Source organism: Carya illinoinensis, chromosome 1 (assembly GCF_018687715.1).
Source record: "Carya illinoinensis cultivar Pawnee chromosome 1, C.illinoinensisPawnee_v1, whole genome shotgun sequence".
In the NCBI taxonomy this organism is placed as follows: Eukaryota; Viridiplantae; Streptophyta; class Magnoliopsida; order Fagales; family Juglandaceae; genus Carya; species Carya illinoinensis.
Genome location: NC_056752.1, coordinates 41,016,870 through 41,041,985, shown reverse-complemented (window position 1 = coordinate 41,041,985; position 25,116 = coordinate 41,016,870). Strand labels below are relative to the sequence as shown.

Sequence of the window (25,116 nt, the reverse complement as noted above, 5' to 3'; positions counted from 1 at the left end):
TATTTCTGTCTTTTAGCACTTGATGCTCAGGCTTGATATTGGCTACCTTATAGTTGAGTACAAGTTGAGTTGCAATTTGCACAAGTTTATCTGGGGCTTCAAACTTGTCTTCAAAAATAAAAAATTACACCTCTTCCAAATCTGGTGCACAGTAGCAGCAAATAGGGGCGGACGAGGTACCCCGCACCGCACATGCCGGGGCAGGGCCCCCGCCCCGTATGAAAAATACTAAGTGGGGGCAGGGGGCGGGCAAGGCTCAACCCCGCCCCGCACTTTAGTTTATATTTATAAATATATAAATATATATTTATATTTTACAAATTGTATATATATAAATATATATTATAATTTGTTAGACTTGTTCACAAGAGTCAAAAGAGAGTGAGACTTGTTCACAAGATTGCAAATGGTATGGGCACCCTAGGCCACCTTATATAGAACTCCAATACCATACAAGAGTCTTACTTGAGCAATGTAAGACTTACTGTCTTTTGACTCTTGTGAACAAGTCTAACAAATTTAAAATTAATAACATAATTTTTATGTTAATAGCTTTTAAATTATTATTATATATATAAATTTTAATTTACTATTTAATTATATAATAATTTGGGTCTAAAAAAATCTTTTTTAGACCAAAATTTGTTTTTAAACCCAACGGAACATAGTGTCCTAAAGTGAGCAGGGGGCGGGGCAGATGGGGTGTTCGCTGTGACGCCCCCAAATTCCGTTTGGGATCGGACGGACATTTGAAGCGTCGAGACATACAACACAAGGTTACCTGCCCCCGTTCATGACATATAAGATGCAATATTCCTAACATGCAGTTAACAATATGTAATATTCGCAGCGGATAAATTTTTTCTTTAGCAATACTATTCACCAAATTGAAAATATCCCAAATGCTTAAAACATACTTCATACATAAAAATCCATTGAACAACTAAGATCACAACACTAGTCCAAAATGGTTATGATCCAAAAAGTACTAGAGATGCAACTCAATCGTACAAGTAGTAATTTACGTTAATTACTATATTAACATTTATGTCGCACCGTCACTTAGTCAACTGTATCTAGTTGATCAGCTCCTGATTCTCCTTCAGGTCCTGTAACAAGATCTACCATTCGGGGGGGATGGTAGTTGGAATTACTAAAGTGAGATTTGATTACAAATCTCAGTAAGTTAACAAAAAACTTCCACACAAGCTAATAATGCATGGATGACAGTAAAAACATAAATGCATAATCAAATTCATAAGTAATTAAAATATAACTTGGAGTACAACATAGCATAATTGACATAACTTAAATTGAAATATGAACTGAACTTGACTTGACATGAACTTGATCTGAAACTTGACTTAGCATGAACTTGCTTTGAAACTTGAAATAACATGAAAAATACATACTCCACAGTTGTTGTGGCCCCATGTATTCTACGTGTAAATACATACTCTACAGTTGTTGTGACCCCATGTATTCTACACAAACTTGACTTAATATGAAAAATACATACTCTACAGTTGTTGTGGCACCATGTATTATACGTGTAAATACATACTCCACAATTGTTGTGGCCCCATGTATTCTACGGAAACTTATTCTTTAACTGCTTAAATACATACTCCACAGTTGTTGTGACCCCATGTATTCTACATGTCACAATTGCTGTGTCTCACGTAGTGTATGCGCCACAATTGCTGTGACCCCATACATAAATAATCAAGATGAAACGTGACTGGAATACGAAATGACTGAAACCCTGACGTAACATAATGTGACTTGAGCATAACTTGAAATACATGACCAACTTGAGATAGAAACATTTCGTAACATGGCATAACATATAATAGACAACATATTTAACATGACATACTTGCAACAGTGAATATTACATGGCTTGACATACATGTAATAGATGACATACTTAGCATGACGTACTTGTAAGGTACAGTAATACATGACAGAATATATTATGTAACAGATAAAAATTGATGACAGAATAAATTCTATATAATAGACAATTAGGTGATAACTTGGCATTGCATGACATATATGATAACACACATACATACACTGTAGTTCCTTTACTAAGCACACATACACAGTAGACTGCTAATAAGTTAAAAGCTAACTTACCTCGATCTCCGCGTTTCTTATAAAACTTCAAGTGCGATCACGAGGAACTGTAATTAGTGATTCTAAAAGTTAGAAATAAATCACTAATAATTTAAAATATGAAAAATACTAACTTAAAGAGTAAAATTTTCATTTTACTCTCTACATGTGGGAAAATGACCGTTTTACCCATAACTTAAGGATTTTGCATACTAACTCCAAAAGTTTACAAAATTTACATTTCTCATGTAAATTTTGTCCTAAACTTAAATATCAATTCAGAAAAATTTAAAACAAAACACAACTATGGAAAACACACTATGGCCGAAACATCCATAGGTCATTTCCCTTGATTTTTGTTGCAAGTCTTTCCAACTTCAAAACTCATACTTAAACCAAAATTTTGCAACAAACATCTTCCAATCCTAAGTTTAAAACCATACTTAAAACATCCATTTAGAAAAAGCTAATAATTAACACCAAACTTTTTTGTAAAAAGATCCAAGCACTTGAATCACAAGTTTTGACTTTAAATCAAAACATCTCCAAGAATTTCAAAAAATCAAATCTTACTTCTAACATATTCATAATATCATCCTAACATCAACCATGCTTTAAATCATCAAACTAAAGTCACCAAAATCACAAAATAACATTTGGAGTTTTTGGTTTTACACTTGTCCAAAAACAGAAACTTTTTCCTCAACTAGTTTTAATAAATCTCTTGATCTATGACTTATAAATATATGATTTTCAAACCAAACCATCACATGGTTTAAAATTATATCCTAAAACATATATAAGCTTCTAATTCAAGATCACATGGTTAGAAATTAACCAAAACATAAATTTAGCCAAGAATATCCACACTTTGGCTTATCTGAATATCTCTTTGCATAAAATTTCATATCTTTGAAACTAACATCAAATATCATCAAAATAATAATATAACATGCATATAAGATGTTTAGGATCCTCCAATAAAATTATCAAAGTCATTGGAATAGGTTTAGACCACCAAAGAGTTAAAGTTTCTCAAAACATAAACTGTTTTTCTTCTTCCAGTTTCTAAGTTTCTAAATCTAAGAAAATCTTTCATCAAAACCTTTAATCATGTAAAAATCCTCAACAAATACTCACATATACATGTTAACAATACTCCATAAAAATTTCAGACCAATATCTATCCATTAGCTTGGTCAAAAACTCCAAACTATAACATATTCTCCAGTTTATCTCCCAGAATGACCTTTCTATAGTTTATATAATATTTGACTGACCAAATGATCTTCAAATGGGGCAAATAAGATATCCATGTAAACTAGACTCAAAAAGAAACAACTTATATGAAGGATACTTTATGATAAAATACTTACAAAAGCTTCAAAATGGGCGTGCAAAAGAACTCTTAAAAGCTGTCCGAGAGAGAGTGTTTGATATTCTTTTAATTGAAAGTATAAATGAAAATAATTTCGTGGGGAGAGGTGGCTGGAGATACTTATGGATGAGATATGGAAGAGATGAAGCTGGAGTGAGAGTTAAGTGTAGGACTCTCTTACCCGGAGTGAGAGTGGAGTGTAGGACTCTCTTATCTAATAATATCTACAAAAATCAATTCAAGATATTTTTACCCAATAATATCCACGAAATTAGCTTAAAATATTTTTATCTAATAATATCCATAAAATTAGTTTAAGATATTTTTATCCAATAATATCTACAGTTTTGAACAGACGTTTTGTCCGAAAATATGAAAAAATGTTATTGCGCCATAAGACCTTAAATAACCCTCCGACTCTAATGGCACAAACCATAATACATTTTGACACTTCTAACTATCTCCAATAATCAAAAACACACTTCTGATACCATAGTAAATAATAACACTAACTATGTAGTTAGACAAAAACCTATACGATTAATGGATTCGTGAAAACTTATGGGGTCTTCACGAGGTTCCTAAAGTTAATAGAAATTTCACAATTGAATTTCTAGCGGGCTGTTACAATCTCCCCTCCTAAAAAAAATTTTCGTCCTCGAAATCGAAGTAAGTAAGAAATAACAAGTTAAGGAATATGTGTTGCTTATCAACCTGGTGTCTATCCCGTATATATTTACCTTTGAGATTATGTCATTCCTTAACTCTCTTATTTTAATCAACAATTATATTATACTTCTTTCCACAAGGTTGGCCAAGTTGTATCGACACACTCTCCAAACCTAAAACTTCAAGTAAATAATCTTCCAAAACTCTTCTTTAGAAAAACATAGGCGATATACTTTAAGTGTTCTTGTAAATACTAAAGTTAGTAGAGAATTCATCAAAATTAAGCCGTTATCCTCTCTCTCTCTCTCTCTCTCTCTCTCTCTCTCTCTCTCTCTCTCTCTCTCTCTCTCTCTCTCTCTCTCTTAAATCGGTGGCCCTCTGTTTTTGACCAGACAACTCTGATGCGCATGATTTTTATAAGTCTTCTGTAGTTGTCAGGCGCCGCATAGCTATGACACTACTTTGTTCTTCTGTAGTTGTCAGGCACCGCAGCTATGATACTACATTGCTCTTGTCTCTTGTAGAGAAATGATTCATGAGAGATGATTCGTCATAATTTTCTCTATAAAAGAATTATTCAGTTCATCTTCTTTCTCATCTCATCTTCTTCACTTTTTTGAAATTAGTCTGCATTCTTACTCTGCAATCTCTTTCTGCTTACTCACTTTGCAATGACTCAGCAATCTTCTCATTACCAAAACATGAGGTATTCTGCACCTCGTTCACCAGTTGTTTATGCTTCTTCCGTAGGTGCTATAATACAATCCAATAATGATCTGACTAATAAGTTAGATAATGAACTTATCTACGAGCTTGTGAGTCTCGGTACCCGATACTCATCAGCCATTGTCGCATATTCTCAGCGACTGCAATCCAGGACTGGTGGGGTTGACAAACTCCACGAGAATATTTCTATCCTTCAGAGGCTTCTTATGGAATCCAACATGAAGATAGAAGCAGTAAAGCGAGAGAACAGAGATTTAAAATCTTTGCTTAACTCTTCTTTTCGAGTGGCTACTCCTTTAGATAGGAAAGGCATGCAGATTTTTGAAGAGCAAAGAACTTCAAATTTATGTAATTTTGCTTTATGATAATAAAATAATACTTCACAAATATTCATATTTGTGTTTCTATCTTCTGGTAAATGTTTTATGTGCTCCATTTTATTTCTTTCAGGGATTTTCATATATATGACATGATCCAATGACTCATATAAATATGCATTTAATCATGCATATCCAAACTCTCAGTAATCTTCAAATTAATAAAAACCTCAAGAAGGTCTACTGGTCTAGGACTAACTTACTTCTTTATAAACACAACAATCAGTCATCTTCCTAGGTGGTACTTCTATAACTGACCAGTTAATAACTTAAACTTGAGACTTTCTCTCTTATGATTGTCATAACTCTTCTATCCATCATGAGTTATCAATTATTCTAACTCTAAATGATTTGTTCCTAATGTTCACATAAATCCTCAAGACCAAGATTTTACTCCCCATATAATAATCTTCAAAAGAAGATCGATCTATGTATTCATAAAGATAGTGCTTTGCCAGAAATCATTTACTGGCGGCGTGGTAATATTATTATCATAAATGAATCCTACTAAGGTTAAAGTTTCTCCTAATTAGATTACTCTTCCAAACACAATTTCTATCGTATTCTCAGAATTAAAACAATTCTCCAAATATGTGGAATACCATTCATCAATCCTACATATCCTTTCTCATATTACTAAAAGGTATTCTATATCTACATTGGTATGAACAATAATACTTCTAATGAAAATTGTTACTCTTACCACTAGGGTAACAATTCAGCTTCCAAACTGAATTCTCGAGCACTACCACAATTAATGGAAACAATGACTCGTTTGAATCAAATAATGTACAATTTACCAACCCCAATGACTTGACTTACTCCAAAATAACAATAATGCAATACTACCATCAATTGCAATCAGATCAACGTTAACTATGTTTACCTCAACTAATCTTTCATCGATCGGGAAATTCTAATCCTCTTGATTGTTATCTCCCTTAGGATTCCGAGGTATTCTATCACGAGTCATGTGTCCCTTCTTGAAACACACGAGTATATGTATTAAAACCACATACTACCTTTCATACCTTAAGAAATTCAAGCCTACTGACGACTAAAATTTCAAACCTAATGTTCGGTGCATTTCCTAAGGACATGTGGATTTACTGCCCAGAGACGTATTGCTCTGATACCACCCTGTGACGCCCCCAAATTCCGTTTGGGATCGGACGGACATTTGAAGCCTCGAGACATACAACACAATGTTACATGCCCCCGTTCATGACATATAAGATGCAATATTCCTAACATGCAGTTAACAATATGTAATATTCGCAGCGGATAAATTTTTTCTTTAGCAATACTATGCACCAAATTGAAAATATCCCAAATGCTTAAAACATACTTCATACATAAAAATCCATTGAATAACTAGGATCACAACACTAGTCCAAAATGGTTATGATCCAAAAAGTACTAGAGATACAACTCAATCGTACAAGTAGTAATTTACGTTAATTACTATATTAACATTTATGTCGCACCGTCACTTAGTCAACTGTGTCTAGTTGATCAGCTCCTGATTCTCCTTCAGGTCCTGTAACAAGATCTACCATTCGGGGGATGGTAGTTGGGACTACTAAAGTAAGATTTGATTACAAATCTCAGTAAGTTAACAAAAAACTTCCACACAAGCTAATGATGCATGGATGACAGTAAAAACATAAATGCATAATCAAATTCATAAGTAATTAAAACATAACTTGGAGTACAACATAGCATAATTGACATAACTTAAATTGAAATATGAACTGAACTTGACTTGACATGAACTTGATCTGAAACTTGACTTAGCATGAACTTGCTTTGAAACTTGAATTAACATGAAAAATACATACTCCACAGTTGTTGTGGCTCCATGTATTCTACGTGTAAATACATACTCCACAGTTGTTGTGACCCCATGTATTCTACACAAACTTGACTTAACATGAAAAATACATACTCCACAGTTGTTGTGGCCCCATGTATTCTACGTGTAAATACATACTCCACAATTGTTGTGGCCCCATGTATTCTACGGAAACTTATTCTTTAACTGCTTAAATACATACTCCACAGTTGTTGTAGCCCCATGTATTCTACGTGTCACAATTGCTGTGTCTCACGTAGTGTATGCGCCACAATTGCTGTGACCCCATACATAAGTAATCAAGATGAAACGTGACTGTAATACAAAATGACTGAAGCCCTGACGTAACATAACGTGACTTGAGCATAACTTGAAATATATGACCAACTTGAGATAGAAACATTTCGTAACATGGCATAACATATAATAGACAACATATTTAACATGACATACTTGCAACAGTGAATATTGCATAACTTGACATACATGTAATAGATGACATACTTAGCATGACGTACTTGTAAGGTACAGTAATACATGACAGAATATATTATGTAACAGATAAAAATTGATGACGGAATAAATTCTGTATAATAGACAATTAGGTGATAACTTGGCATTGCATATCTCTTTACATAAAATTTCATATCTTTGAAACTAACATCAAATATCTTCAAAATAATAATATAACATGTATATAAGATGCTTAGGATCCTCCAATAAAATTATCAAAGTCATTGGAATAGGTTTAGACCACCAAAGAGTTAAACTTTCTCAAAACAGAAACTGTTTTTCTTCTTCCAGTTTCTAAGTTCTAAATTTAAGAAAATATTTCATCAAAACCTTTAATCATGCAAAAATCCTCAACCAATACTCACATATACATGTTAACAATACTCCATAAAAATTTCGGACCAATATCTATCCATTAGCTTGGTCAAAAACTCCAAACTATAACATATTCTCCAGTTTATCTCCCAGAATGACCTTTCTATAGTTTATATAATATTTGACTGACCAAATGATCTTCAAATGGGGAAAATAAGATATTCATGTAAACTAGACTCAAAAAGGAACAACTTATATGAAGGAGATTTTATGATAAAACACTTACAAAAGCTTCGAAATTGGCGTGAAAAAGAACTCTTAAAAGCTGTCCGAGAGAGAGTGTTTGATATTCTTTTAATTGAAAGTATAAATGAAAATAATTTCGTGGAGAGAGGTGGCTGGAGATACTTATGGATGAGATATGGAAGAGATGAAGCTGGAGTGAGAGTTAAGTGTAGGACTCTCTTACCCGGAGTGAGAGTGAAGTGTAGGACTCTCTTACCTAATAATATCTACAAAAATCAATTCAAGATATTTTTACCCAATAATATCCACGAAATTAGCTTAAAATATTTTTATCTAATAATATCCATAAAATTAGTTTAAAATATTTTTATCCAATAATATCTACAATTTTGAACAGACGTTTTGTCCGAAAATATGAAAAAATGTTATTGCGCCATAAGATCTTAAATAACCCTCCGACTCTAATGGCACAAACCATAATACATTTTGACACTTCTAACTATCTCCAATAATCAAAAACACACTTCTGATACCATAGTAAATAATAACACTAACTATGTAGTTAGACAAAAACCTATACGATTAATGGATTTGTGAAAACTTATGGGGTCTTCACGAGGTTCCTAAAGTTAATAGAAATTTCACAATTGAATTTCTAGCGGGCTGTTACATTCGTCCCGCCCCCCGGCACCCCCGCCCCCTCCTCCCGGGGGTGAGGTGCGGGATGGAATTCCATCCCCCCGCATATACGGGGGCGGGGTGTGGGGAAGGGGTGCCCCCGCACCGGCATATGCAGGTAGCACCCCTAGCAACAAAACATTCCATTTTGTCCTCAGACAAAACAGCAAACAGGAAATTAACCAATTCCTTGAAACATTGAAAATCAGCATTTACCTTCTGCAACTTTATTGAACAGACCCCACAAACATATTGTATTGAAGGACAAGACCATAAAGCATGTGTAATAGATTCTGGTTCCAGTGTACAAACAGGACATAAAGGAGAGTCCCTTATTTTTCTTCTACACAGATTTTGATTTGTTGGCAAAGACTCATGACTAGCTTTCCACAATAGCATCTCGATGGCATTTGAAACTTTAATCTTCCATATATGTGGCCAGCTCTCAGTAACACTCACACTTGAAGAGGTTTGCCCCTTAGAAGCCAAGTCCATTTCACAAAGAAGGTGAAATGCATTTTTCACTATAAACTTGCCATCCTTAGAGCATCTCCACATTAGTTGATCTGGACTACTACTCCAACTGAGGGCAATTCTGCATATATTTGAAACTACAGTTTCTAAAAATACATCTTTCAACAAAGACAAGTTCCAAGTTTTGGTCTCTCTCTCAATAAGATCACTAACCTGGCAATTTGCAAATATGTCACTTAAGATGGATTGCACCTAATACATTGAGGGTTGAGGGATCCACCTGTCTTTCCCTATAATCATTGATTCCCTATTGCCAATTCTCCAAAAGAGGCCCTCTTTCAATGCTGGCTTTGCTTCCATAAAACTCTTCCTCAAGATGCATTACTGCCTACCTTACTATGCATAAAATCTGTTCTGAAAAAGTACTTGGCTTTCAAGACTTTTGAAGCTAGGGATTGAGGGTTTTGGATGAGCCTCCACCCCTGCTTAGCTAGAAGAGCAACATTGAAGTGTTCAAAATCTCTAAATCCAAGGCCTCCAACTGTTTTTTATTGTCTTAATAGTTTCCAAGATAACCACTGAGTTTTGGTTCTGTCACCTCAACTTCCCCACCAAAATTTTTGCATAACCTTGTTAATAGTTGCTTAGACCTTTGCCTCCATTTTGTCTCCTCATCTGCCAGCAGACCATCCACTTCAACTTGCGGCTCCTTAATTGTAGCATTAAAATCATATTGGTTTAGTCTCTGTAGCTCTTGGATCATATCACTCTTAAGCTTGATATTCTTTCTCTAATTACCAGCAGAAGCCTTAGCCCATGATCTCATGATCTTAACTTACTTCTGCAGCTATCCAGTCCATACTTGAAGTTGCTTAAAGAACCACCCCTTTGAAAGAGTCCTATCATGATCTTTCTATAATTGCCTTATACTCCTGGTTGCTAAACCAGTATGACCCATATCTAAATATTCTCTGAGTTCTTCTGACCTCATCTTCACCATTGTCACAGGAAACCAATAAGGGGGAATGGTTAGAATTAAGAACAGGTAGGACATGAACTTCACAGTTGCTGCATAGCAATGAGAGGAAACCATTCCCAAGGGCACTATCCAATTGCTTCTTTGTAAACTCTTCCCTCTCCCTTTTGTTACACCAAGTGAACTTAGAGCCACTATAGCCCAAGTCACTAAGATCACATTTATCAATTGCTTCCCTAAACCTTTCCATCTGTGAAAAAGGCCTAGTTGTTGCACCAAACTTTTCTTCCTAACTCAGTATTTCAAAGTCTCCCATACAAATCCATGGCATTTGACTCCCAGGCTTGAGCAGTCTTAAAAGCTACCAACTTTCTATTCTCTTCTCTGTAGCTGGGTTTCCGTAAAACCCAAATAGCATCCAGACTAGACTACTTGGCTTAGTACTAATCCTTATGGAAATATGACTCCTCGAGTATGTAGAAAGCTCAGCTTTAACCTCATTTGTCCAAAACATGGCTAAACCACCACTTTTACCCACACTGTCAACCACGAAGCTATTCTCAAACCCCAACTTTCTCCTTACCTTCTCCACATTATCTCTTCTACTTTTAGTTTCAAACAAAAACACCACCATTGTGAGGTTGTCCTTCACTAGCAAGTGAAGTTCACAAGCTATCCAAGAGTTCCCAAACTCTCGGCAGTTCCAACATAAGAGTTTCATGGAAATTGGCAGGGTTGCATAGCAGCCTCTGCCATTTTATTGTCTACCACCAACAAGTCCTCACTCGTCTGTTTTGCTCTCTTCACAACTGCCTCTACTTTGTCATGGGGCAACCTTCTTTTCTAGGCCATACTAGACTTCATGACCAAGTTGTCCTCTAAAGATTGGGCCCCTAAGCCTGATGGGCTAGCTTGAGCCCTTTTCTTCCAAGTCTTATGATGAGTCACCCCTCTAGTACCAATAGATCTATTTCTGCTGACATGGCCATTATGAGGTTGTCCTTTATTTCTAGAGAGATTTGCTAAAAGTGTTCCATCACAATCAGTGATCTCGGAGAATATTCCTTTCACGGGACCAACAATTACCAAATCAGAAACTCCTTTATTTTCTTCCATTCTTTCCATATTCAGTTGAGAAGCACCAATCCCATTCAAGTCACCAACCCCTTTATTAGTGAAACTGACATTCGAGAATATCACCCCATTCCTTATGGAGTTATTTCCATTATTACCTTCCAAGATTTTAGCCTCAAAAGAAGCCTTTCCATAATTGCCTGACCGTTTCTAGGACCCATCAGAATCATCTCGTCGGCCTCTCTCCGATGAACCACCAGCGGACTACATCTTACTTGCTTGAAGAGGGGCAGTGAATGACTTCTTAGTGCTTGCCCTCAACCAAAAACCATATTGCTGATCAAATCCACTGCGGGTAGCTTTTCTCTACTCAACTTTTCACAGCGACTAGAAGGATGTTTAATCATATCATAATGATAACAAAAATTTGGAAGCTTTTCATATTTGAGGGGTATCCAATATTTTGTATCACCGATGGTTAAAAACCTCCCCCTTTCAAGAGGTTTTGTAATGTCCACCATAGCTTTTACTTGTAAAAACTGACCCTAACTGATAACACTGCTATCCAAATTTACAAGCTCCATTCCATCTTTCATATTGGTTATTTGTTGTATTTGTAAAATTTTGGTTTGGTTGAATAGTTTTTGAATGTTGGGTTGAGATAGATTGGGCGACTTGTCCTATTGCTCAGGAGGCAGGGAGTGGGTTATAAAATTGCGACCTCGACTAGGTGGGACAGGGGTAGGGACAGAAGATTGCTACTCGCTTGTTTAAGACAGGTAGCCACCCTAATTGAAGTTGGTCATATGATTGTAAAAAATTAAGTATTACACTTAAACTATCACTCATTTTGTACTACGAGTATTAAATTATGGAAAGCGGATGTGATTATTTAATGAATGCGCCTAGGAGCCGGTACCCAGTGAGTATAGTGAATTTACACCATCCATTAAACATTTGACATGCATGTGTTATAGCAAATGAAAAATAGATCTGTTTGTAGGAATGAAATGTTGTATCTGCAATATCTCTGCCGCCACCAATGTCTGTTTCTCCCCTCTCCTCCTTTGTCAATCTCTCTTTCTCCCCTCTTTCTCCTCCAAATCCAAAGGTCTAGTTCTCCCCTCTTTCTCCCTCGCTTTCCTCAAGCCGAATCCGAAGTGTATTTATAATTTTATTGCTCTGTAAGTGTATTTTCTTGTTTTTCTTTTTGTTTTGTTATGGTGTACTTTGTCTCTTTATCATTATACTAATTTTGTTGTTGGTGAACCCATTTTCTTTGAGAAAATGAAACAATGAATCTGGTTTCTTTGGTGTTTGAAATTGTGACCTTTGTGGTGCTAAAATAGCGGATTTTGTGGACAACCCACAAGAGTTTAAGAGGTAAGACACAACAAAAGAGTGTTTACGTCTTTTGGTTCTTTATTAGAATGAGATATACCGATTGAAGTAAATCATTTAACAATAAAGAAACCATTTCGCTGAAGAAAATCCAATTGGGTCATCCTGCATTTGAGCAATAGCAGTTGCCTTGAATAGTAAAAACCAAACATAGCAAACTCACCAAGTTTCACTTGAGTTAGCTTAAACTTGGTTGCCCTAATTGTTTGATTATGAGTTCCAGAGTTATACCCTCTGATCTATTCTTCGTACGCTTCTTATCTGAAGGGTGTTCTGTAAAGAAAAAACCTAAAATATGAAGAAAACAATAACGTCGGAGATTGGAAAAGAGAGATTGTGACAACGACGAAATTGGAGAGAGAGAGAGAGAGAGAGAGAGAGAGAGAGAGAGAGAGATCGACGACGGGATCTGTCGAGAGAGATTATCGACTTGAACGGGAGAGGAGGGGGTAGAAGAGAGAAGAGAAAGGGAAAAGGGAGAGGAGAGGAGAGGAGAATAGCGTAGCCTTAACTCGAATCTATGGTAAAACAAGGAAATTCCCTACATGTACATATTTTTTATTGAAGGGTGTAAAATGCAAAATACATTACGTCCGGTTTGAAGCTTTTTTCTTATTTAATTCCTGATTTGAAATACAAGCTGTAGTTTACATCAATATATGGCTATATGAACATTGAATTGCAATGAGAGAATATAGTGTTTTGTAGCATGAACTCAATTATTAAATCTTGAAGTGGCGCAAATGGTAAAATGCCGACTTTGTGGTAATTTAGGAATGATTTATACTTTTCCAGATTATTATAATCATTGGGATTAATTAAACTTTACCCACCTGTCAAACTATCCTCTCTTATTAGGAGTTACAATATGTGATATAATTTGTCAACCCAATATAATTTGTCAAACTATCCTCTCTTATTAGGAGTTACAATATGTGATATAATTTGTCAACCCAATATAAATATGACACAAAATAAATAGATTTAAATCAGATATAAATGAGTTTTGGTTAAAACATATCGACAATATAAGATATGACTAATAAATGAATCAACCTGACTAATCTATAATTACTTAAATTTTATTTGAAATTACAATTATAATATGCTTTGTTATTATTTGGATTATAATATTGATATTATTGAAGGTTGATTTTAAAAATAGTGACATTTTTTTATGTAGTCTTATATTTTGAAGACATTAACTATAATGTAGCTACTAAACATTTTAGATATTAATTTTCTTATTAAATTATATTAATCAAGTCAAATAGGTTGTATAAGTAAGTTGAACTTGTTTGCATGGAACGGGTTAACACTGGTTGTGTTGTGCTAATCCAATTATGATTAATTATTAAGCGGATTATATATACGAGTTATATCGTGTTACCTATTATTTATATTAATCATGTTAGGGTTTTAAGGTTTGGCCTATTTAATTAAACAGATCATGTTCGGATTAAGTCATATAGTTAAATATTCATAACTTGACATAATACGAGTACGGAACACGAATTAGCACTCCCACTTCTATTAAAACTATAATTTTTCTCTCTAATTCAAACCGTACGATATAAGTTACCATGAGAGGTTAGCAATAGCATGATGCTTCATCTTATCCTTCAAAAGAGTAGTAGAAGTTAGGATTAGGAAAAAGGCGAATAATAATCCTTCACTAGCTACTATTACTCGATGTATGCTTCAACATGTTGATCCTACAATCCGAAATCTTTCAATTTTCAAAACCAATAAAGGATGGATTTTTCATTTCAAATTCAAGGATGTGCAATATTTTACAGATATCTTGCAGGTATGGATGTGAATGGCTCCCAGCAACAAAAGTAGTTACCTTGTTTCTTGCTTCAATCCAACTACAACCAGGCGTTTTCTTCACACCATGATCCGACATTGCCTTTCTAATCATCTCTGCTTCCTTCCACTGCCCACTTGCACAATACAGATTTGACAAAACCACATAACCTACCTCCTTCTGAGAATCTAAGATCTTTGAAGCTTCCCCAATGTATGTCCCTAAACCTACATCCCCATGCGCATGACATGCTCCAAGCAGAACCTCAGACGAGCAGGTTTCCGTACTCCCTGTTCCTGTGTACATATTAGCCAACTCTGTTGCTTCTGCCAAGAATCCACCTCGGGAAAGCATGTCCACCATGCATGTCACATGATCCATTTCATGAGAAATCCCATGAACTGAACCCATTGATTGAAAGAAAAAGCGACCTTTCTCTATTAGCCCTAGGTGACTGCAAGTCATCAACAGGCCGATGAAAGTTACTTTGTCTGGTTTTACACCAGATTCTACCATTTGTTCATAAAGCAATAGAGCTTGGCTTGCGCGTCCATGTAATCCAAATCCAAACAACATTGCATTCCAAGAAACCAGGTCCTTGTTAAGAATCTCATTAAATGCACGGCTTGACCCTTCTAAATCACCACACTTAGCATACATGTTAATCAACCCGTTGCCAACGTAGACATGAGCATGGAAACCGGAGTGAATTATGCAACCATGAACCATTTTACCATGCCCTACTATTGCCAGGCTAGAACATGCATGAAGGACTGCACCAAATGAAAAATCATCAGGCTGAGCACCATTTCTCACCATGTCGACAAAGAACTGAAGAGCTTTATCTCCGTGCCCATTTCGTGAGTACCCTGTGATCATAGATGTCCATGAAACTAGATTATTCTCAGGCGATTTCTGAAAAACAAGAAGGGCCTCCTGGGTATCCCCTACTTTCATTTGGGCATCAATGATCGCATTCCAAGAAACCTGAGTTAGCGTTTCGAGGGACTGTAACACCTTCATAGCATCATCCTGGCAACCTAGTCTAGCATAAAAGCTTAAAACTGAGTTCTTTGCCTCCACTGCAGAGATCCAGCCAGTCTTAATAATAATTCCATGCACCATGCATCCGTATGAGAATTCAGATGATTCAGAACACGCATTCATGAGTGCACTCAATGTCCACTGGTCTGGCCAGCACAAACTCTCACGCATCTCTTTAAACAAATTCAAACATAATTCAACTTCACCACATCGAGCAAGACCAGCAATCATAATATTCCAAGCGATTTCTACTCTTTTCGGCATCGTGTAAAACACTTCACGAGCAGGCTCGAATTGACAAGAATTTGTATGCGCAGACAAGAGTGAGCACCATGTTACTTCATTCCTGCTTTGCATTTCTTCAAAAACTTTTCTAGATCTAGAAGTACTCGAACACTTCCCATACATGTCAATTAGCGAGTTACCAACGGGTAATGAAGTTCGGAAACCTGAAACAATAACCAAAGCATGGACTTTTATTCCGTATGTAAGGTCACACGCAGCTGCACACGCACTCAAAGTTGCGGTGAACGAGTAATGATCGGGTTTGGTGTTGGCGATTCTCATGTGGCCGAAAAGAGACAGCGCTTCTTGGTGAAGACCCAGTTGAGAATAGCCAGTGAGCATTGCGTTCCAAGCGACTGTATCTCTGTGGGACATCTCGTCGAACAGTTTCCGAGCGCATTTAATTCGACCCGTTCGGGCAAGGTCGGCGATCTTAGATGTAATACGGAACAAATCGGAGTGCATATCATTGTATTTCACAATTCAAAGAACCATGCTAAGGTACGCGAGTCATTTTTTAATGCGGTTAGGAGTTTCGAATCTCTCATTCGCCTCTGTAATGAGGCCAATCTCACTCGTAAACTCTGTGAGTAACAACAGCAGGGCGCTCTGGCGTGGTGAGGAGATAGCGCTAGGCCTTTTTGCCCGGTTACGGAAACAGCTCACACCATTCACGCATTTATATTTTCGTCCCTTAGTTTTCGTTTTCTTCCTTGCCTTTTTGCCTGAAATTTACGCTATAGGCCATGGATGTAAAATGAGATTAAAATTTGTGAGATTTGTTTGTGAATAATTGTAAGATAAGTTTTAGATTAGGTTTTAAGATATTTTATGTTATTAATAATTTTTTAAAATATGAAATAATTTTAAAATTATTTAAAAATTAAGAAAGTTGAAAATTAGTGGCAGTCTTGGTGGCCACTGCCTATGGCCGCTACTAGGGACAGCATGTTTTTAGGCTATATTTGAATGTTAAGTTAATCTCAAATTATTTGTGAATAGTAATATAAAATATTATGAATAGTAATAAAAAAGCAATCAAATAATTTATATATAATAATGAACTATTTGTAAATAGTAGTAAAGTAGTCCGAGATTATTTCACTTGCCAAACCTAGCCTTAGTTTTTGTTTATATATATATTTGTTTAAAATATTATAAACGAGAGTTATATTTTGAATTTTCCCTCAACTGTTTAACCCCAGTATGGGAGGAAAAAAAAATTAAATGCATTTTGTTTTTTGTTTTTTAGAAGAAATGCATCTTGCTTTGAGTTGGACTATCAAGCAATGTTTTGAATACCGTACCGAATGTCGTACCAGTTAAGGTACTGGAATAAAATATTTCAGTACCGGTACTATTTCGTATATCGTTTCGAAATAATCGATATATATATATATAAATTATATTTCAAAATAACAGTCTATATATGAATATATTGTATATGAATACATATTTATATATAAATTATAAATAGTCTAGTATGAATTAAAGGTCAAAAAATGAGATTATAGCTTAAAAAAATTAAAAAAAAAAAGATAAAAGGCCGAAATACTAGCTGGTACAAACTGAAATAAGTATTTCAGTCAATACGAAACATGTATCATACCTGTATCGGTCTAGTGACCTGTACAGAATATACCGACATGTACGATACAGTACCAAAAACAATGCTATCAAGTCAGAACTTTGACGTTATATGGTAAAAGTAATTGAAATTTAGGAGATTTCTGAGGTGATTCCTTACTCGTGGACCAGTAGTGACTGCAATTTATTCCTTGCGGGCTGGTGCTTGCTACAGCCTACATTTCCTATGAATGATAGATGTGTGGCAATGATAGGACATGCTAGTTGAAATGATGAGGTTACACATTTCCACATTACTTTATTTTTACAAAAATAAAAATCAAGATAATACTACCATTTCAGTATTACTAAAATGAAAATTATGAGGGGTAGGAGTCTCTGAACAAATAACCTATAGCAAAAGAGATTTTAAAAGTATGGGGAGATTTCATGTTAAAAAGCTGGTTCGATCTTAATGGTATTTGGCGTGAATAAGGTGTGCTGTTAATAGGTGTTGAGAACTTGAGATGGTGGCTGGAAATCACGGAAGGTTTCCACTATCATAAAACTTTGAAAGCTTTGAGAATCTGAACTTCTAAGTTGGTTTAGAGGATGGATATATAGAGTAACAAAAAGACCATGAGATTCTTCTGAGCAAGGTTACTGCGGTGTATGCTTGTAATCAATTGCCATTCCCAACCGTTCCTCTGAGAGAGAGAGAGAGAGAGAGAGAGAGAGAGAGAGAGAGAGAGAGAGAGAGAGAGAGAGAGAGAGAGAGAGAGAGAGAGAGAGAGAGAGAGAGAGCGGAGGAATAAACTTTCCCACAGCAATTGCAATCTATTGCACAGGCTTCCCACAAAAAATCTCCGGCTTCAAGTTTCCAGTAAGGTGTGCTCCTGTTATATTGACAATTGAACTCAGAGAGCAAGTGTGGTGTAATGAGCTTAGTGCTAATGCTAATGTGCATTGGCCTGTCTGGGAGGAATTCATACAAAGCAGAGGAGGTAAGAAATGTAGGAAGAGTAGGTGACATAGCATAAACCAGGATTGATAATGCGAGAGTATTGCATGGCTGCAACCACGATGCTAGACCAACAATAAAGAAGACAAAGAAGATAAAGAAGATAAAAGTACTCATTTTATGACAATTGACGGCCACCAAGCCATCTCATTGGCATGCAACAAAGAAAGGTAGCAGTACTAATTTTTGTGATAGATATGGTTCACCAAATGAAGGAGAAAGAGAGTGGCACATAAACGAAAGAAATAAAAATTTAATATTATTCATGTGAAATAATTGCCAGCAAGAGATGAAACTAGTTGTCGTTAAATCTCTCAAAAACAAATAAACAGAGACAAAAAAGAAGTTCAAATTGAGCTACATGGGAAGCTTTAATAAGCCCACATGAAAGGAGTAGCCAAGCAAACCTCTAGTAATTTCCCATAGTTTTCCTAAAAAGTTCCTTCGGGGCTGCAATTGCAGAAAGAAACAAAATGCCAATAGAACAGAATCAGTTAATAACCAATGAAGTAGACTGATTACGAAGCAATTTACAATCAACATACCAGGCAACCCAGTGAACCTCTCAAACTGATCGTATGCCTGTCCGATGAACATCTCCAACCCTGAAACAATTACGGCTCCAGATTCCTCTGCTTCCCTCAAAAGTCTAGTCATTTTGGGGGTGTAAACAGCATCAAAAACTAGTGAGTAAGATCTCAGAGCATGCTGCAAAACAGAAAGCCAATTACTCTCTAGCTTCGAATGTGATTGCCAATTGATATCACAAAAAGTTTGGTGCCTTTCTGCAAATTGTGAATCATTAAAGTGCTGACAATCTTCTCAGATACAAAACGCTACTGCAATGTACAGCTTCCCTGGTGTATCATAAGGAACAAACAAAATCAATCTCAAAGTATTTGATTTAGTTTGTTAATGAGGACCTTTCATTTTGCATTAAACAAGAGTAGAGAATTCATTTTTATTTTTATTTTTAGTTTCTCCACTATCTGCTCCGTTGCCTGGTTACTTCAAGGCTCAATGTCATTGTTATACCTAAAAATCCCTCCCAGGACTGAAGGGCCCAAGCCAATCCAAAAATACACAAGAATTGAGTTTAGTTTAAAATAGTTGACATTTTGGTTTCATTCTGGGAAAATGATGACCTGACACACTTACTACAGAGTGCAAGGAAGCATTTAGAACTAGATCAAAACGGCAAAACAATTTCATCCAAACAATTTGGGTAGGTTTTGTTTGGCTTATATGAGAACCAAATTACTGAAGTTCTGAGTTAGTGAAGTTCTGAGCCAGAGCATCCTGTAATATAATCTTAGCCTGTATTCTTACCCTAATTATGAACTTACACTGATTGGTGCTCAGCCTTCACACCAGCAAACAACCCAAATTGCTTTTCTTAATCGTTACATTAGGAAATGTCCATACGTTTTTTTTTTTTATCAGTAAACAAGAATTTTATTAAAAAACATATAAATTTTATCATCTAATATTTATAAAATAATTGAGATGTTCCATGTTCTTTGTTTCTTTTCTTTTCTGGTTAATGTTCATGGTAAGCCCCAAAGCAGCCCAGTATCAACTTTCATTATTTTGGTTTCTCAACACAGCAGTTCAGTCCCAAATCCACTTTTAAAGAAGTGGTACCAGTCAGTTGCTGTAGCTTCTTGCAAAACCAAAGGGACCCAAACTCTCTGTGTCTCTCTAAGGAAACCAATCGCATGTAACAGAAACATCATGGCAGAGAGGCAGACCTTAGGAATGGGTGTTTCATCAACTTTTGGTTGCATTCCAATAGATGTTGTGTTTGCAAGTATCATGCCATCCTCTGGATGGAAATTATCTAGATCAGCAAGAGATAAAGCATCTCCTCCAACAGTATCAGCAATCTCTCGGGCACGGTCTTGAAGCAAAATAAATGGATAAATCAGAAATCACCATAGAAGTAACTATAAACCTCAGAAATGGTATTCTGGAAGTTGTGGGGAAGCATTCATATTGTAAACATGCTGTCAATTACAAGCACGGACAAAATGTGATGCATGGATACTCCCTGTTTTGCATGCATTTAAGATGCCAGTGCCATAGATAGGATGGATAGAAAACTTGAAAGCACAGAAATCTGATGGCTAAAGTTATCAAACTCCATAAAGATTTTTTGAAAGGTTTTTGAGCTTTACCATATGTGCGATTTGCAATCACAACCCGTGCTCCCTTTTCTTTTGCACCATAAGCAAGTGCCTTTCCAGCACCTCCAGCACCAATGACCACAAATAGCTTACCAGCTAAGGGTGAATCACCAGTATTGTTACTATTATGAGAACCTACAATGAATAACACATCATCCAGAGGACCTTGAAGTTAAACCAGAGAGAGAGAGAGAGAGAGAGAGAGAGAGAGAGTAGAAGCTTATGTGTATAACCTATGCATTTTAACTTATATTTTCTTTGACCATACAACATGATAGATACCTCTTAGTCCATCTTCAATGGCAGAAATAGCACCAACATAGTCAGTATTGTAGCCAATTAACTTCCCGTCAGTAGGTCTCCTTATAATGCAATTCACAGCTCCTATTGACTGCGAAATATTATTAGGGTGTGACAATTCATACCATTGATTATAGGAAAAACAACAAATAAAGCTAAGGCATCCCCCAAATACCCTTATTTAATTTATTGATGCCAGAGATTTTGGGCTTGGAAATTACACAAGAACTAAAACATGAAAAGAATTTTTGAAACCTTTGCAACTGGATCGACCTCATCACAGCACTTTAGAGCAGCCTCCTTGTGAGGAATTGTACAACTGCAGTTAGAAAAAGAGTTTAAGGATTCTCATGCTTCAAGTATAGAGTTATTATATATTCTAAAATCTGTCAGACAGAATTGTCTAGCAGTATTCTAATATATAAAAGCAAAACCATTGGTACAACTTCTAACAAAAACACCATCAAGCAATAAGCGACAAAACCCCATCACTCTAATAAAAGGCCCAACCCTCCAAAAACCTTGGCCACTGAAAGAGAAGAAATTATCGAAGCTATGATCTTGAAGAAAGTAGACCAATAACACATCGTACAAAAATATAATAATATGCTATAGATCCACTCAAAGAGTACTCAACAAAAAAGAATAAACCTGAATCCGGAAAAATCTGCAGATGAGTATGTCTGGAAAAAATTTGCAACGTCATCCACCAAGAGAGGTACATAAACTCCATTGAAACCAACTGACTTAAATGCTTCATTGTATAAAATAGGTGACTTGCTATGGTGAACGGGCTTCCCAATTATGCCAAACAATTTGGTATCTGGTCCTATCAGTCTGAAGTTGTATAGATGTAAAAGTTCCTTCATGGTTGGTTGACCAGGAGCTGAAACTATTCCTGACTCAATGGTACCAAACGTGAGAAACCCACCAAATTTTGGGCACAGAATCCGTGAGATGAAACCCTTCTCACCCATCACAATTCCTATAATTGGAACCTGAAATTCCCATTATTAAATAAATAAATAAATATGTGAAGAATCTAAGAATACATGATGTGAAGTGGTTCTACCATTACTGCTCAGAACAAAAAATAAATAAGCAACAGAATAGAAACAGAAAAAGGTCAAAGTGGATATTTAGCTTCAAAATTGCTACTAGTCCAACTTACAAATGCGCTGCTTCAGAAGGCTGATGGCAAAAGCCTTATAACATGATTGGCCAGATTTTCCTTATGATTAACCCAGTCTTATTAAGCAAAGATGAGTCATATGCAGTGAAATTTTGGTAGGTTTAAAGTGGAATCTTCTAGCAATCAATCATTTATGCACCTTTCACCATTCACACAATCCATATATGACTCATTCAACCTTGATTTATATCTGGTGGAATTATAAATGTTAGCAAGAAAAACAATGATATAAATTTCAATGATGAAGGAGAGAAATTATGGACTAAGGTTATAGAGAAGAACAATCACATAAATTTCAATGAAGATGGAGAGAATTTATAGACTTAGGTTAAATTTTTAAAACGTGATTTCAGTAATACATACGCTGCTTACTTGAGAATGCACAGTTATTTGGAAAACACGTGCCACATCAGTGATCTCCACCGCAGTTGTTGCAATCTTCACTATATCAGCACCCGTTTCTTGTATTCTTGCCACAAGGTTGCCAAGGTCCTCCACAGACGGAGTATCTAGATAATTGTGAGAGGATACAATGACTTTGAACTTTTCAGGCTTCTTTCCATAAATGGAATCATTGAATTCACGAGCAACCTTCAAAAAGCAGATAATGGAAGTGAAGATAACTTGAAGTTTATTATCCTAGTAAAGTAGGACAGATAACTACTATTAAACATCTTGTAAATAGCCCTTGGTAAATGACAAATGATATAAGCGGCATTGGAAGATATTCTGACAAGTTTATCAACAATTTGGTACATTACATTGAGATCATAATACAACATCTTGTATGAAACTTCGCTACTAGTAGGACTCAAAAAAATTGTTTTATTTTTATTTTTTAAGTTCTGCCATTCAAGCTTTTAGTTCAGTGAGAAAATGCTAATATGTCCCCCTCGTTTAGAAGTCACCAATCGTATAAGAATTAAGAATAAAATGAGCAAAGAGCACTGAGCAATCGATTACGCAATGGATGCTGTTTGTGTAACACCTCTATCCCACATTGGGAATATGGATAACTCATATAATGGGTAGGTTATAAAGGTAGTCATGGGTGCTAAGTCCTGCATTGGCTGCTTACTAGGTGAAACTAGACTTCATAAGTGATTCTAGGTCAGCTTCAAATTGACTAAATTGTTGGGTTTATAGAGAAGATGTGGCTGGGACTTTCCCTGGATCATTACATTTTAGATTGATACTATATAAATATGTTGTCCAAAGCATACTTTATATTTTAAAATATATATGTAGGGAGAAAAAATCTTTTAGTTGTTGCTTAAATCATAGATCCTAACTCCTTGTTAACATAATCATGCCACTATTTGAATTGATTTGATTTGTATATTAAATGGGAAGCAACCTGAATCTCAACATCAATGTAATCAGCTCCAAACTCCATGGCTAATCGAAGGGCATCCAATCGCATCTTTTCATCACCATCATACTGACCACCTTCCCATTTCGGTCTAGAAAAGTACATAAAGTCAGACAGGTCTATGCTGGCTCTTCAAAGTTATGTAACAAGATCAAAATATATTACCTCCCGATGATGCTCACCCATTCAACCAAATGAAAAATCTTCTTAAAGAAAAATAGAATTTAAACATATCATGATAGTATTATATGGACTTTTGAAACAAACACATATAAAGCATAAACAGATCAATCTTAAAAAAATTCCCAGTTGTGGACCTGTAAGTGAATAGGGTGGGCAACGGACACTCTTTAATAAGGTTTTTGAGATCTTCATGAGGATTGAAGTTCTTCAAACTGTCCAATCGGATCTCCACAAGGTCAGCACCACCTTGTTTTGCCTTCTCCATATTAACCACCATCTTATCCACCGATTCCGCTATGATTGGAGCACAAACTAGAGTTGGACTATTCCTTCCTCCTCTTGCCATTTTCAGGGCAGAAGAAGAAGCAAGCTGAAATTAAATCAAATAAAAGCGAGGAAAAGAAAGTGACGAAAAATTCAGACAATTACTACTATAATTATGTAGTGATTTGAATATCAGTTTTTTTTTTAATTTATTTTAAATGAGGAAGCGGAAAACAATGCAGCTAATTAAATTGATCGCAATAAAAAAACATTTCAGATTTTAGATGCTTGTTTGGTTGCTGAAAAAACAAGTGAAAAAGTTAGAAAAAAATAGTAACAAAACAGGAAAGAAAGCAAAAGGCGAAGAAATGAATACGCAAAACTACTAAGTAGTAATAATAATAATAAAATCCGTTTGGCTACGGAGAGAACGTTCGAATCTGCAGACTAGTTACACGTCCGTAAGGGACTCGATTGTGAATTTAATAGTTTCCTGCAAGTTTTGCGGAAAAGAAAAGAAAATTAGCGAAGTGAACAAATAGAGGAGTTACAGTAAGAGTTACCAGAACGTTGCTCGACTCCATTGCCATTTCTCTCGGGATCGACTCGCGCTCTCGCAAATAGAGATTACGATCGTGTGTAGTTTGTTGAACAAAACATGTATAGAGAGAGAGAGAGAGAGAGAGAGAGAGAGAGGTCAATAACTCAGCGCACAGTAGACTAGTAAAGGAGTTGGGTGGTTTGTCGTCCGACTATGTTTGATGGTGCCCGCTTATTTGGACCTTTTGTTTTGCTCTGCGTGTCGACTGTTGAGTTCGTTGAGCATTTTGAAACTTTTTTTTTTTCTGTTGCAAATGAAACTAGTGATTAATCTTTAAAGTATATTATTGTCTGAATTAATTTAGTCTAAATGATTTTTCTGGAGCAGTATTAAATTTTTTGTAAATATTATAAGATCTTTTTCATCGATCTATATCTCTTTTATTCTAAGAATCCGAGAATGTTTTCTTTTTCCACATTTTCTTATTTCTTCGAGATTTTATTTTTTTTTTCCTTTTTATGCTTTGCCCACTTCTTAAGTTAAATCATT

The 25,116-nt window shown here is 35.7% G+C and overlaps 3 protein-coding genes across 6 annotated transcripts; all 3 read right to left on the bottom strand.

Annotated features, from left to right (window-relative positions):
* Positions 1-9,908: 9,908 nt before the first annotated feature.
* Positions 9,909-10,578, bottom strand: LOC122299337. Its single transcript, XM_043109589.1, has 2 exons — positions 10,276-10,578; positions 9,909-10,142 (listed from the first exon to the last, which is right to left on the bottom strand). Exons 1-2 carry the CDS (start codon positions 10,576-10,578, stop codon positions 9,909-9,911), a joined length of 537 nt encoding a protein of 178 aa, XP_042965523.1.
* Positions 10,579-14,463: 3,885 nt separating this feature from the next.
* Positions 14,464-16,680, bottom strand: LOC122319416 (pentatricopeptide repeat-containing protein At2g36980, mitochondrial). The gene has a single exon (XM_043137482.1). It carries the CDS (start codon positions 16,405-16,407, stop codon positions 14,536-14,538), a length of 1,872 nt encoding a protein of 623 aa, XP_042993416.1. The 5' UTR covers positions 16,408-16,680; the 3' UTR covers positions 14,464-14,535.
* A 2,082-nt stretch (positions 16,681-18,762) lies between these two features.
* On the bottom strand, positions 18,763-24,822 carry LOC122319396 (bifunctional 3-dehydroquinate dehydratase/shikimate dehydrogenase, chloroplastic-like). 4 transcript variants are annotated; one of them, XM_043137452.1, is made up of 11 exons: positions 24,590-24,815; positions 23,897-24,132; positions 23,565-23,670; positions 22,571-22,798; positions 21,667-22,013; positions 21,271-21,334; positions 20,998-21,106; positions 20,707-20,850; positions 20,281-20,429; positions 19,075-19,237; positions 18,763-18,979 (listed from the first exon to the last, which is right to left on the bottom strand). In XM_043137452.1, exons 1-11 carry the CDS (start codon positions 24,614-24,616, stop codon positions 18,939-18,941), a joined length of 1,614 nt encoding a protein of 537 aa, XP_042993386.1. In that variant the 5' UTR covers positions 24,617-24,815; the 3' UTR covers positions 18,763-18,938. The 4 variants fall into 4 exon arrangements, 3 of the variants coding, with proteins under 3 accessions (XP_042993386.1, XP_042993393.1, XP_042993402.1); XM_043137459.1 differs by having other exon boundaries at positions 22,580-22,798; positions 24,590-24,814; XR_006245075.1 differs by lacking the exon at positions 20,281-20,429 and having other exon boundaries at positions 24,590-24,822.
* Positions 24,823-25,116: the final 294 nt, after the last annotated feature.

Coding starts and splice junctions, on each gene's coding strand:
- LOC122299337 (XM_043109589.1), bottom strand. CDS start 10,578: ATGGAAAGGTTTAGGGAAGCAATTGATAAATGTGATCTTAGTGACTTG. Junction 10,143..10,275: donor TTAGCAACCAGGAGTATAAG/GCAATTATAGAA, acceptor GCTGGTAATTAG/AGAAAGAATATCAAGCTTAA.
- LOC122319416 (XM_043137482.1), bottom strand. CDS start 16,407: ATGCACTCCGATTTGTTCCGTATTACATCTAAGATCGCCGACCTTGCC.
- LOC122319396 (XM_043137452.1), bottom strand. CDS start 24,616: ATGGCAATGGAGTCGAGCAACGTTCTG. Junction 22,799..23,564: donor ACATTGATGTTGAGATTCAG/GTTGCTTCCCAT, acceptor TGCTTTTTGAAG/GTTGCTCGTGAATTCAATGA. Junction 22,014..22,570: donor TGCATTCTCAAGTAAGCAGC/GTATGTATTACT, acceptor TGGGAATTTCAG/GTTCCAATTATAGGAATTGT.